This window comes from Miniopterus schreibersii, assembly GCF_964146895.1.
Source record: "Miniopterus schreibersii genome assembly, chromosome: 16".
NCBI lineage: Eukaryota > Metazoa > Chordata > Mammalia > Chiroptera > Miniopteridae > Miniopterus > Miniopterus schreibersii.
The window spans coordinates 13,867,306-13,879,634 of record NC_138116.1 but is presented as its reverse complement, the minus strand read 5'-3'; the positions used below and the strand labels follow the sequence as shown (position 1 = coordinate 13,879,634).

At 46.8% G+C, this 12,329-nt stretch overlaps 1 protein-coding gene across 1 annotated transcript; it reads right to left on the bottom strand.

Annotated features, from left to right (window-relative positions):
* Positions 1-5,787: 5,787 nt before the first annotated feature.
* LOC308568783 (uncharacterized protein) lies at positions 5,788-8,710 on the bottom strand (the record flags this gene model as incomplete). Its single annotated transcript, XM_081161998.1, has 3 exons — positions 5,788-5,857; positions 6,443-6,506; positions 7,162-8,710. The coding sequence occupies 3 exons, from the start codon at positions 8,708-8,710 to the stop codon at positions 5,788-5,790; spliced, it is 1,683 nt and encodes a 560-aa protein (XP_081018124.1).
* Between the last annotated feature and the right edge of the window lie 3,619 nt (positions 8,711-12,329).

The following is a 12,329-nucleotide window of genomic DNA, read 5'->3' as shown; positions in this document are numbered from 1 at the left end:
GCCAAGCTAGGGCCCAGGTTCAAAGCCAAGAATAAAGAGTGAGTACCACAGGAAATCAGAATTTCAGATCTGCATGACTAGCAAAGGCCATTTTACCTCCCAGTAGCAGAGTTTCCCTTAAGTGGTACAAGAAATAATTGTACTTTTCTTCCCCCAGAGGTGATGAGTCACTGATGACATGGTCAGAGAGCCATGGTGGGGCCAAAAGGCTATCATTGGGTTGTGTCTTTCAATGAAACCTTAGCCAGTCTGTCCAGCAAGGTCTGTGCAAAGGCAAGAAACCAAAATAACCTAAGCCCTACTCCTCTCCCTACTGCTCCTCAGTGTCCCATGATCCTGGGGCAGGTGTCAGATGTAGGTGGCAAGGCCAGGGAGCACTGTTTCCTGGCACGTGCTGCATGACTGTAGTTCTGGAGCTAGCTGGCAGGATGCTAGAAGCTAGCCAGAGGGCCCTTTCAACATCCTCTCTACAGCAGGGCAGGGCACAGGAGCTTAGGGGTGGAAGGGACTTACACACCTCCCAATGCCACCACCCACTGGAGTCTGACTCCCTTCAAGGACACACTGACCAGCCTCTGCTTGAATACCTCCTGTGACCAAAAACTCACTCACTCTAACAGCTGTTCTTCCATATTTGGGCAGTGAGTTCCCAAGGTCATTATACTGAGCTGAAATTTGTCTCTCCCTTACCTTTACCTCCCCAGTGCCTTCATGCCAGAAGCTTTGCTCACTCATTTTGCTGGACTTTGTTTTGTCCTTTGATGTCCACTCCCTTACAAGTGACTCATCTGTATACTTTTCTCTCCCAAATTCACCACAAACCCCTCAAGGACAGGGAGAATGTCTTCTATTTTAACTTCTATTTACTTCTGATATCTGTCTGGGTGAGTGACCAGGCCTCTGCCCCCAGGAGATGTCTGGTCAATAAGCATTGACTGAAAGGATTCATTGATCAGTTTCCTACTCTGATTTTGGAGCACAGACAAGCCTTGAGGCTCTGGGCTTCTTTGACCCATAACACGCCCTTCACTCTGGCTGCTTACCAGCTCACACCCAACTCTAAGCCTCAGAGTTCACATGCAAAGACACAGATGCTACCCCCACTAAAACCTTTCCCTTCATCAGACTTGATCTCTAAAGGTGCTGCTGAAATATTGAGAAGTTATTTTCCAGGAAAATATGGCTGCAGAAGGGCTTCTCCACCATGTCTGAATCCCTGAGGGAGGATGCTCCCTAAAATGCTCCCCCAGCTTTGATAAGCCAGCTCAGAGTCTCTGTTTCTTCTCAAAATAGGGAGAAAGAAGTTCTCCTCATAGGGGTGCTATGAAGGTTCACTAAGGTAACACATTTAGGATGGAATAATCACAAAAATGAGTGGCAGCTATTATCTCAGCTAACGAGAAAATTATTGATACCGAAGCAGCAACTGTCAACTCTGACCATTTCAAGTGCCTTTCCTACCAAAGACTAGGCATGTGCAAGTGTGTGTAGAGCGATGGGAGAAGAGCCTTAGACTAAAGTGACATGGGAGTGACCAATGACCATGCTGCCACCAACTGTGGGGTCAGCTTTTCCAGCTAGACATCACTTCATCTTTAGAAAGCAGGTCTTGGTTTCAGACTCTCTGAACCAAATTCCCAAAAACAGCCGCTGTGGAGACTGCTGTAACCAAATGACTTGGCCTGTGGTGGGTGTGCCAAGGAAATTACTTTGGCTGGCCCAGTCTTCCCACCTACAACGGCAGAGCCTAAGCCTCTCTCAGGAACTGCCTCACATTCTGTCCCCCTCCTCCAGGCCTCCATCCAGCCCCCAAGCTGCAGCTGTCCTGTGCTTCTGCCTTCATGGCAGCTGGGCCAAAGGCAGCTGAGCAGAGAAGGGTGAAGGGACATGATCATTTCTGTCACTCAGGACAGCCTTCCTCTGGCTGAGCAGCTGTAAGGGTGCTCTCAAGTATGCACTCTGCCCTCAAAAACCACACTCACTAATCTAGCCAGGCCCCCTGTTTTTCCTCTTACTTGGAAAAGAAAAAACCCACCATTTCAAACATCACGAGGCTATTCTGACAGAAAGACATAGTGTTGGAGATGGATTCCAGGCAGAGAACCTAGTAGCTTCTGGAAATACACCAGCAAGCCCAAAATGGATGTGGCAGATTCTTCCCTATGGGGACCATTCTGGGCAGAACAGAAAACGGAAGGATTCTTGCCTCAGTTCTGCCATCAAGATTGAGGAGGAGGCATAGCATTTTCCTGCTCCCAGTTTATAGGCAGAGGGAGCAATCTGCCTAGGTCTCAGGTGAAGGTAGGGCAGAGGGATACTGTGCTTCCAGATGCTCTTGCTGAGGCATGCCGCATCCCAGCCTGTCCTGGGATGACCAGTTGCCCTGGTTTGCCCAGGGCTAAGGAAATTCTCAGGATGCAGCACTTTCCATGCTAGAACCAGGAAAGTCCTGGGCAAACCCTGATGAGTTGTTCAACTTAGCTTGTCCCCAAAATAGCAAGACTAGGCCAGAGATCACCAGCCTCCCATCCTGCTCTGGACTTGAAAAAGGTTCCATCTGACAGGAAAAGAAGCTGTGCAGTGAGGGTCAAGCTGCTATGAAAAGCCTCCTGAGGTGCCCTGTCCCATTTTCAGCATCTCTGCTTCATTCTCTCAACAATTCCCTTTCGTCTCAACTACGAGCCTCTGTACAAAGAAAAAATGAGAGGAGTGGGAGAGATGGGTCCAGGGCTCCTTTCTGACAGCCCAAATCCTAGGATTCTGTTAACATCCCATGAATGCAGAGCCTCTCTGCTTCCTCCTAGGCTCTGGAGTTTTTCTAGGAAGTCTACACGAGCAAATCATCCCCATGGCTCAGGAGCCAACAGGAGGCTGGCTGTATCATGTCCCAGGCACCAAATGACATGTTACCCTAAAGACACTGAAGTCTGCCTTAGGTATCACCGAGACGACCTCGTCTAGTTCCTGGCCTGCTTTCCAGAGTTGGTTTCTTGCATAATTGATAGATATAGCAGAGAGTAAACCACCTTGTCCACTGACAGCCTGAGAAGTCACATCTAAGGGTAAGTAGGTTGGGTGGCTTGAGGACACAAGATCTTGGGGCCAAGGCAGCTCCATCCCATCATGGGTGTTACAGCCCCTCCCATGAAGAGCTATTTTATTCCACAGAATCCCTCAGGGCTGTGTGAGAAGACAGCTCCTGCTGACCCCATACGGCACCCCTCAGACCTTCCTGTTGAGCTTTGGCTAGTTCTGATATAAAAAACAACAAACAAACAAAAAAACCATCAGGAATGTGTCCCTCAGTCCAGCATAACCTCCTCTGCGAAGATTCCAGCCCCTAATGTCCCAATCCAAGGATGAGAAGCATCTGTCCACCCTACCCCTTAGACACAAGAGCCTTGAGGACCTTGGGAGGAGACTGACACAGAGAGACGGGCTGAATCGTGTTCCATCCCCAGCTGCGGACCCAGAAGGGCCTGCAAAGCTCAACAATAAACATGCTGCTATCCACGAGCCAGACGCCATGGCTGGGCCACCAGACAATTCCTGGCCAGGAATGGAATCTGGAACAGACTCTATAGTCAACTATTCCCAGATCAGAGAAACCAGAGGCCTTGGACACCAGCATCACAGTGTCTCCATCCTGGGATTGCCTGTGGCCCTGCAGCCTGGGGGACAGGCTGGGGAAGGCCTAGCTCTCTCACTTTGTGAGGATAGTACCTGACCCACCTTCAAACTACTCCACTTCCAGAGAGCCAGGAAGACCGGCAGGCCCAGCTGCCTACGAGTCTTCTCTTCCCAGCTTCTGGGGGAGCAGCTCTGCTACTGCACAGGGCTGGAGAGCTGCAATTATCCAGACAGGATAAGAGCTATTTTGGGAAGGAGCTGTCCTGCTGCCAAGGCATTTGACTTCCTAAACTAAAACAAGATGGGGCAGAATAGGGAGGAACTTGCTCAGTCAAAAACATCATATCCTGAAATAGGGGAAATACCCCTTCCCAAAGGTATAGATTTGCATCCAGGGGTGAGCGAGATGCTAGCTGTTAAGATACCCCCCTGGCTTTGGGAAGGAGTGGGTAGGTAACCTGACCCCATTAAATTCCCAGCTCACTCCCTCTCTCCTAAGACCTTCCAAGAGCACCTATTAAGTCTGTTGCATTTATTTGGACATCTGAACACTATTTTATATTGTTTCCTGTCCATGTCTTATCTCCTCGTCCAGATGGTAAGTTTCTCAAGGCCAAAGAAGCGTATGCTATGAGGCTTCAATGCTTTCCCCAGTAATGCCTAGCAGAGTGCCAGGCATCTGAATAAAAACTGTTTGTGGGAGGAAGGGAAGGAAGGAGGAAGGAAGGGAGAGAGAAAGGGAGGAAGAGAAAGATTTACTGTTTCGCACTGAGATAATCTCTAAAAGTAGCTGCTCCCTCCCACAGCTGAGCTCCAGGAACAGGGCTGGATAAGAAGCCATGGCAGGGGGTGGCAGCCGCATTTCTGGCACCTCCTTGGCAGCTGTTCTGTTATCTGAGCTCAGGCTGTCCTGCCCCTCCCCCCACTTGTTTTTCATCTGTAGTCAACTGTCCATCCTGGGCTAACCCATGGATGAGACCCATTAGAGGCCATACTAGGCTTTGGGAAAGAAAGAGAGATGGCATGAGACAGAATGGAAGCAGGAAGAGCTTGGACTATCTTATCAAACACAGGCCAAGAACTAGAGTACTTAGAGGAACAATGCGCTATGAAATCAGGACACTGCCAAATTCAGGACATGGGGCTGCTGAGAGCAGAGTTCACCTTGTGGCTTTCTGAGGTGAGGACTCAAACAGTGTATAACCCAGAAAAGTGTCCCCTTTCTGGAGTGCCCTAGGCTGGAGAGGGGAGAGCCAATGGGGATCAATCTATGGCTTCCCAGACAGCCTTCCCACAGAGCACTTGGCAGGATTCATCATTTGCCAAAAGGTCTCCACTCTTTCTCTCCAGGGCTGCAAATTCCCCTCTGGGGAGATGCAGCCGCGGAGGAGCACAGCTTGGCACGTGGAACACAGGCTAGATTTCAGCCCCCGCTTGCCTGCTCTGCCAGGTGCCCTTGTACAATGAAGAGCCTGCCCAACAACGGAGCAGCTCTGTTTCCCTCCACACCTGCTTCCATCAGAGAGCAAGACACAGACTTGGATACAGGGGAGCATGGGAAGACCAGAAGCAATTCCCAGGGTATTCTTACCTCCTCATCTGTCATAGGGAGAAGTAGAGGCCAGGCGTTCCCAGTGGGCAGCACATGGAAATCAGAGAGTGCCAACGGAAGGGGAAAAAGAGAATTTTACTAATGATGTGCAGTGGACTTAGGCATAACCTGGCCCAAATCCCATCCTAGTGCAAGTGGCCTACCTAACAACAGCTGGCATTCACCGTGCCAGGCACCATACCATGCTAACTGTTCTACATGTCATAGCTTGGTCAGTCCTCACAGGAACCCTAAAAGAAGCCATTGTTCCCATTAACAGATAGAGAAAACTAATGATTAGAGAGGTAAACTACTTACCCAATGTCCTAGTTAGAAAATAGTGGACACAGGGCTCAAACCCAATAATATAACTCCAGAATCCATACTCTACTAAACCTCTAATTTATGGAGATTTGCTCCCTTTGCGGGGCAGGGCTGCCCTTCTCTGCTGAGGGCTCATCCTGGCTGGGATCAGATTGCATTCCCAGGGCTCTCTCTTCCCCAGGAACTTTTTCATCCAGAGCCCTGGCCTCCCTCATGCTCATGGGACTGAAGCATATTTTGGACTACAACACATGAAGCAGGGACTCCTTGCCACTAAGATTCACGTATGATTGGTCCTTACTTTCCTTCCCACTAGAGAAGTCAAGATACAAGGGGAGTCAGGGAGGGTCACAGGCCCTGAAGACACTTCTCTTAAGGACTTTAAAGTTGGCTGCAGAACCCACTGATGCCTCAAGGTGGAGGCCCAGACATCCCTGGAGATCTTGCTGGGCAGCAGCCAATAAGGACCTCCCAGGCCCTGGAATAGAGGTGTGAAGAGGGTTCTGAGGAACCAGAGAGACATGAGGAGACCCCTCAACCTGCATGACTGTGGGGTCAGCCCTGAGTTAGACGGTGAAGCAGGTAATTTGTCTTGGTGGGGTTTGTTTGTTCGTTTATCAAAGGATAGGTAAGATCAGCTAAGCTGAAAGGTCATGGGCCTAAATTGTTCTTCATTCCACAAGGGCCTACTTCCCATTATAGGGAGACTCTTGAAAAGGGTTCCTAGTCCCAAAGGAATACCTAATGATGGAATTTTAGGCAAGACAAGAAGTCCCTCTGCTTTTTTAAGTCAAAACCCCAGCATGCATCACGGCCTGGTAGACCTAGCTCTGTACGTACATCAAGGCTACCCTCCCACCTGTCCTCCTGCCTCCCAAACCCCCACCAGGGACCCACGGGAAGGAAAAGCACAGACCTTTTAGCCACCAGATGACACGATTGTACATTTCCTCAGAGACATCTGAAAGTAACAGAGATTTGTGCTTTTTTTTCTCTCTGTGGGATGCATACTTCCTTCCCCCCACTCTTTAACATCTCCCTTTCTAGCTCCACATTTCTCCACCCAAAGATGCCCTCAGCCTTTGATGCTCTCCAAGAAGGTCCTCCAGTCTAGGACAAAATGTCACATTTTCTACTCGTCCTCTCCCTTTCTCCCACCCTCTGTGCCACTGTTAATGCCTTTCCCCTCTTGGAAGTCTTAAGTCCCAGTTCATCTATGCCCCACCTCCTCCACTTTGTTTCCAGAATATTTACCTGAGGACCGTCTTCTCCTTACTGGCCCTTACCGGCCCTCACCCCAGCTGTTCTTCATGTGCACTCTCGGGAAGCAGCTTCCCCACCCTGCAAACCACTCTCTACTACCTTCCATTGAAAGGTTAAGCACTGCCTGGAGAGTCAATGCCTGACACCTACCCAAGCATCATTGGCAATGTCATTAGCCTGGAGCTCAGATAAGCTGGCAGGGAAGGAATGGAGCAATGGGCTCAAGGATAGGTCTAGCTTTGGCACTGGCAGGAGAGCAGCTCAGAGGCCCAGAACGAAGAGGCGGCCTTCCCTGCCCATGTCCCACCTCACTAAATCAGGGTTGTACCTGGGCAGTCTGCTTCTTCACATACCCAAGAAGAAAGCACTAAACCTTTGAGTGGGTTGTTTGGAAGTGTGCTTGGGAGTCTGTGGCACTTCCCTCAATGGTGCCCAGCTTGGAGGCTCCTTTGGTAATTGTAGATGTGGTGGTGGTGTTGCTCGTGCTGGTGGTGGTGAAGGACTTGCCTTCTCTCTCTGGAACACCAGGTCCTCACAGAAAGGGCTTGAGTCCATTTCAAAAAAGGACAATGAATAGTCTACAGGAGAGGGGTATTTAGGCTCGAAATCAGGTGTTGTTGGCCGGCTTTGAGGCATTTCAACATCACGATTGAGTAAGGTCCACCATGAGCAGTCAGGTCCATACCTAGGTAAGGACCGAGGGGGTAAGGGCCGAGGAGTCAGTTCCACTTTTGCATGAGCAGAGGGATTTGGGGAGGGTCCTGGGGGCATGCAGATACTTTCTGAGGGTCCTTGGGTTCGCTGCTTATAGACAGGCTCGGGAGAGGTATACATGGAAGGTCTTTGGGCACTCTCAGATACTGCTCGAGGTGTCACACGGTAAGATGACTGTACTTCCTGTACTCCTGAGGAGATGGTGACTCTGCGGTGGGTCTCGCTGTCTCTTAGCGCTGGGGACTTCATGTTGGCCTCTACTTCTGATGACATGAAGGCTTTTGGGGAGGGCCTGGTTTCGGTGTAGGCAGAATGCTTGTGGGTTGATTCAGGCTCTATACGCATAGAAACTCGGTGTCCACCGCCCACATCTTTAAGGACAGAGAGTCTGAGAGATGATTCCAAGTTCTTGTTCCTATGCAAGGCCTTGGGTTCTGTATAAATTGCGCTGCGATGACCCAATTCAGACTCTTGGCCAGGGATCCTTCTCTGGGCTGCATAGAGGCGGCTGCTGACCTGTTCTGGGCTAGAGGCTCTCCTTTGAGATTTGATCTCAGCAGCAGTCATACTCTTTCGAATGGGCTCAGTTTGGACTGCTTCATCCTTTGGGCAAACCAAAGTCCTACGGGGAACTCTGACCCCTTGTGGGTACTGGACCTTGGAGGGTGGGTCTTCTTCTTGTAAGGTTTGTTTATTGTCCTTCTGGTCTAAAAAACTCAACCGAGGAGGGGGTTTGGCATCTGGGATTAATGAGTAACGATTACTGTCACGCCCTGACTTGCTCTCACCCCTTCTTCGTGGTGATTCCTCTCTGGTGGGACTATTCTGCTTCATCTGAACAGCATAGGAAGGTGGTGTCTGAGCTTGCTGGAGCTTTCGCTGAAGAGAGGAATGGCGGTATGCTTCTGATTTTGATCGGCGATCGGTTCCTCTGGGGATGGGTGCTCCAGAGGAGCTGGGTCCTGACTGGGGGTAGCTAGTGCCAGGATAGTTTGGTGATATATTGGGAATGATGGAATGCGCAGGTTCTGATCTTCGATGGGTCGGAGGGCTCACGGAGATTGCAGCACTTCGATGGGTTGAGGCAGCAACGGACGCTTGTCCCTGCTGAGGGTTTGTGGTAGTAATTTCAGCCCCTTTATGTGCTGAAACTGTTACCTTGGACCCAGTTTTATTTGTCTTGACCATTTGATAGATGGTGCCCTTCTGGGTAGAACCCATATTTTACCGGCTGGCTTGTATTCAGGGTCCTAATGAAGCCTGAATATTTACCCTCAGTTTTAAAAGCTGTTCTTGCACTCCCACAAAAGTGGCTGTTGTTCTAAGAGTGTCTCAAGTAGTCAGCCCCCTTAGCTACCTGCCTGGTGATGTCATAAAGGAAGGAGCTTCCTCTTAAACATCCTGGCATATAGCCACAATTCTTCAGAGAATTTCAAGCAGTAACTGCAAGGAAACTGGACTTGTCTTTGGAGTTGACACCAGCAAGGCTTTGGCTAAGTTCTCAGCAAAACCAGGATTTCCTGGTGTTTAGGAAAGGCTCCATACCCTCCTCTTACTCTCCTCAGATTCCAGGAATTCCCAGAGACTCATCCAGAAAAGGAATCAGCCTGAATATCCTCCTAAGGCAAGGCTATTCGAATCAATCACACTGTGTTAGCCCCTGTCTTAATTAGGTGCAAGGTCCAAATCTGTCCCAATTTGGTTTGGAACTGCACTGTATACAAGTCAAAAAATACAGTCCAACCTTTTCCAGGTTTTGCGGGTGGTTTGGTTGACCCTGGGGTAAAAATGCAGCATCATAAATTCTCACATGCTTGGCTCAGGAGTAAGGCTAGGATTGCAGAAGGAATCTGCAGTCATTGGTTTCGGTCATAAGTGACTACTTGTGCACCTCAGACAAGTTATTTGGCTTGCCTGAGCTGTAGTTTCATCATCTGGAAACCACTGTCCAAAAGGTGGGTGTCACAGAATAAATGTTAGTGTCTTTTCTCACCATTCTCTTGTCTCAGCTATTCTAATCAACTGGACTCTGGCTCTTTCTTTATTTGAAGGGTGACTTTCCAACTTGGATGACCATTTTGGATAAGCGAGACACTGTCATCTTCCTCTCCCTTTCACATGCTTCTCTGTGTGTCTCTGTCTCTGTCTCTCTCTCTTTCAGACACAGACTCTACCATATCCAACATTTATTTCCCTACTGACTCTAAAGGTCATCAGTTACACAGCATGGTCAGATTCATCGTTTCTGGATCTTTAAATTCAAACTTGATAAGAGACAAAGTTGAAACTGAAACCACATGGGTTTTGTTTTTTAATCCACATCCGAGAATATTTTTTCCATTGCTTTTCAGAGAAAGTGGAAGGGAGAGAGGGAGAGAGAAATATCAATGTGAAAGAGACACATTGATTGGTTGCCTCCTGTACATGCCCCAATCGGGGCTGGGGATCAAGCCTGCAACTGAGGTACGTGCCCCTGGGGGGAATTAAACCCAGGACCCTTCAGTCCACAGGCCGATGAGCTAACCACTGAGCCAAACTGGCTAGGGTGTGAAACCACATGATTTTAAGTAGCGGGGATCTCAATAGATTGAGAAACTGAGCTACTGATACAAGTCTTTAGAATATAAAACATGCAGCTAGTCATTGTGTCTTTTTTTTATGTAGAAAAGGATAAAAGTGGGAGGACATGTACAAGTCAGGTATTTTGAAAACATTAAGGGTGAACCAGGTTGAAGTAAAGATGCTTTTTAGTGATTTGTAGTCATTTGTTATCTTGTCATCATAAAATTGAGACTGGCTGACTTGAACAGAGCTTTGTATGATGGTTTACTGATACAGAACCTTTAACCACGAGCCTGTAATGTGTTATTTGTTGAGTTTCAGGAGTTCTCTATATCTTCTGGATATTAATCCCTCATCAGACATACGATTTGCAAATATTTTCTCCCATTCTATGGGTTGCCTTTTTACTCTGTGGATAGTGAAATTGTAAATTTTCCTGAAGTCCAACATGTCTTATTTTTGCTTTTGTTGCCTGTACCTTTGGTGACATATCCAAGAAATCACTGCCAAATCCAGTGCCACGAAGTTTTCATCCTATGTTTTCTCTAAGAGTGTTATTGTTTTTGGTCTTATGTGTAGGTCCTTGTTCCATTTTGAGTTAATTTTTGTACATGGTGTTATGTAAGGGCCCAATTTCATTATTTTGCATGTGGATATCCAGTTTTCCCAGCACCAGTTGTTTAAAAGACTATCCTTTCCCCGTGATCTTGGTACCCTTGTCAAAAATCATTTGGCCATATATGAAAGGGTTTATTTCTGGATTCTCTATTCTATTCTGTTGATCTATAGTTCTGTATTTATGCCAATAGTTTTGATTACTGTAGCTTTGTAAGCTTTCAAACCAGGAAGTGTGAGTCCTCCAGTTTTTTTGATCTTTTGCAAGATTATTATGGCTATTCAGGGTCCACTAAACTTTCATATGAATTTTAGGATTGGGATTTTGATAGAAATTGCACTGAATTTGTAGATAGCTTTCGGGAGTATTGACATTTTAAAAATATTAAGTCTTCCATTACATAAAAATGGGATGTGTTTTCATTTATTTACATTTTCTTTAATTTCTTCCAGCAATGTTTTTTAGTTTTCATAGTATAAGTGTTTCACCTCCTTGGTTAAATTAATAAGTATTTTATTATTTTTGATGCTTTGTAAATGTTGTTTTTGTAATTTCCCTTTCAGATTATTCATTGTTCATGAAAATGCAACCGATTTTTGTGTGTTGCCTTGGTGTCCTGCTACTTTGCTGAAGTCCTTTATTCTAACAGTTGTTTGTATGGAATATTTAGGGTTTTCTACATATAAGCTCATATAATCTGAAAACAGAGATAATTTTACTTTTTCCTGTCTGCTGCTAATTTACTCAGTGGGAGAGTGGACTTATATAATTCCCAGAGGATCAACTTATTTCTAAGCAACATATACAGCATTACCATTATTCAGAAAAAGGCCAAAGGAATATATCTGGAAAACAACAACTGAAATATTATCCTGTTTTCCAAGGACGGGGCAGTAATTTCATTCAATAATGAGCCAACATTGATTAATCATCTACTATTGTGTTTAGACCTCTTCACATAGTCTCTGCTTCCCCATATTGACAAAAAGTGAACAACTCAGTATACTCCAAAAACTTGGCACCACACCCACAGAATAGATGTGAGGATGGGAACTAGATTCATAGAGGATACATCATCAGTTTTAACCTGAAATTAGCTTTTGGTTCATTTCTACAATCCTTAAACTTTGCTCAGGGTACTCTTGAGCTACAGTCTCAGGGAAAGCTACTGTGTTTTGTTGTAAGGATATAAATATGTTTGTTCCAGTTTGATCTTGGGCAGGTTATGGAACCATCTTTGGGCCAGTTTCCTCTTTTGTAAATAGGGATAATAATAATACAACTTTTAGTGTTGTTGGAGGATTAAAAATAATTGCTCAGTTAAATATTTGCTGAGCACCTAATGTGCGTAAGTTCTGTGCCAGGACCTAGAGATACCTCAGTGAACAATCCAGACATGATCCCTGGTCTCACAGAGCTTACAGTTGTATGGGGATGCATGGGGGTGGAATATTCTAGTGGTTTATAAGTGTGCCACATGTGTGCTATGACATAAAAATAAGGTCTATGTGTGACGTAGGGGCAGAGCAGGCAGGTACTATGGGAGAAATCTTACAGAAGGCCCTAACCTAGTCTGAGGTTCAGGGACTTCAGGAAGATTCCCTGAGGAAATGAAGTCATGTTAGTAGT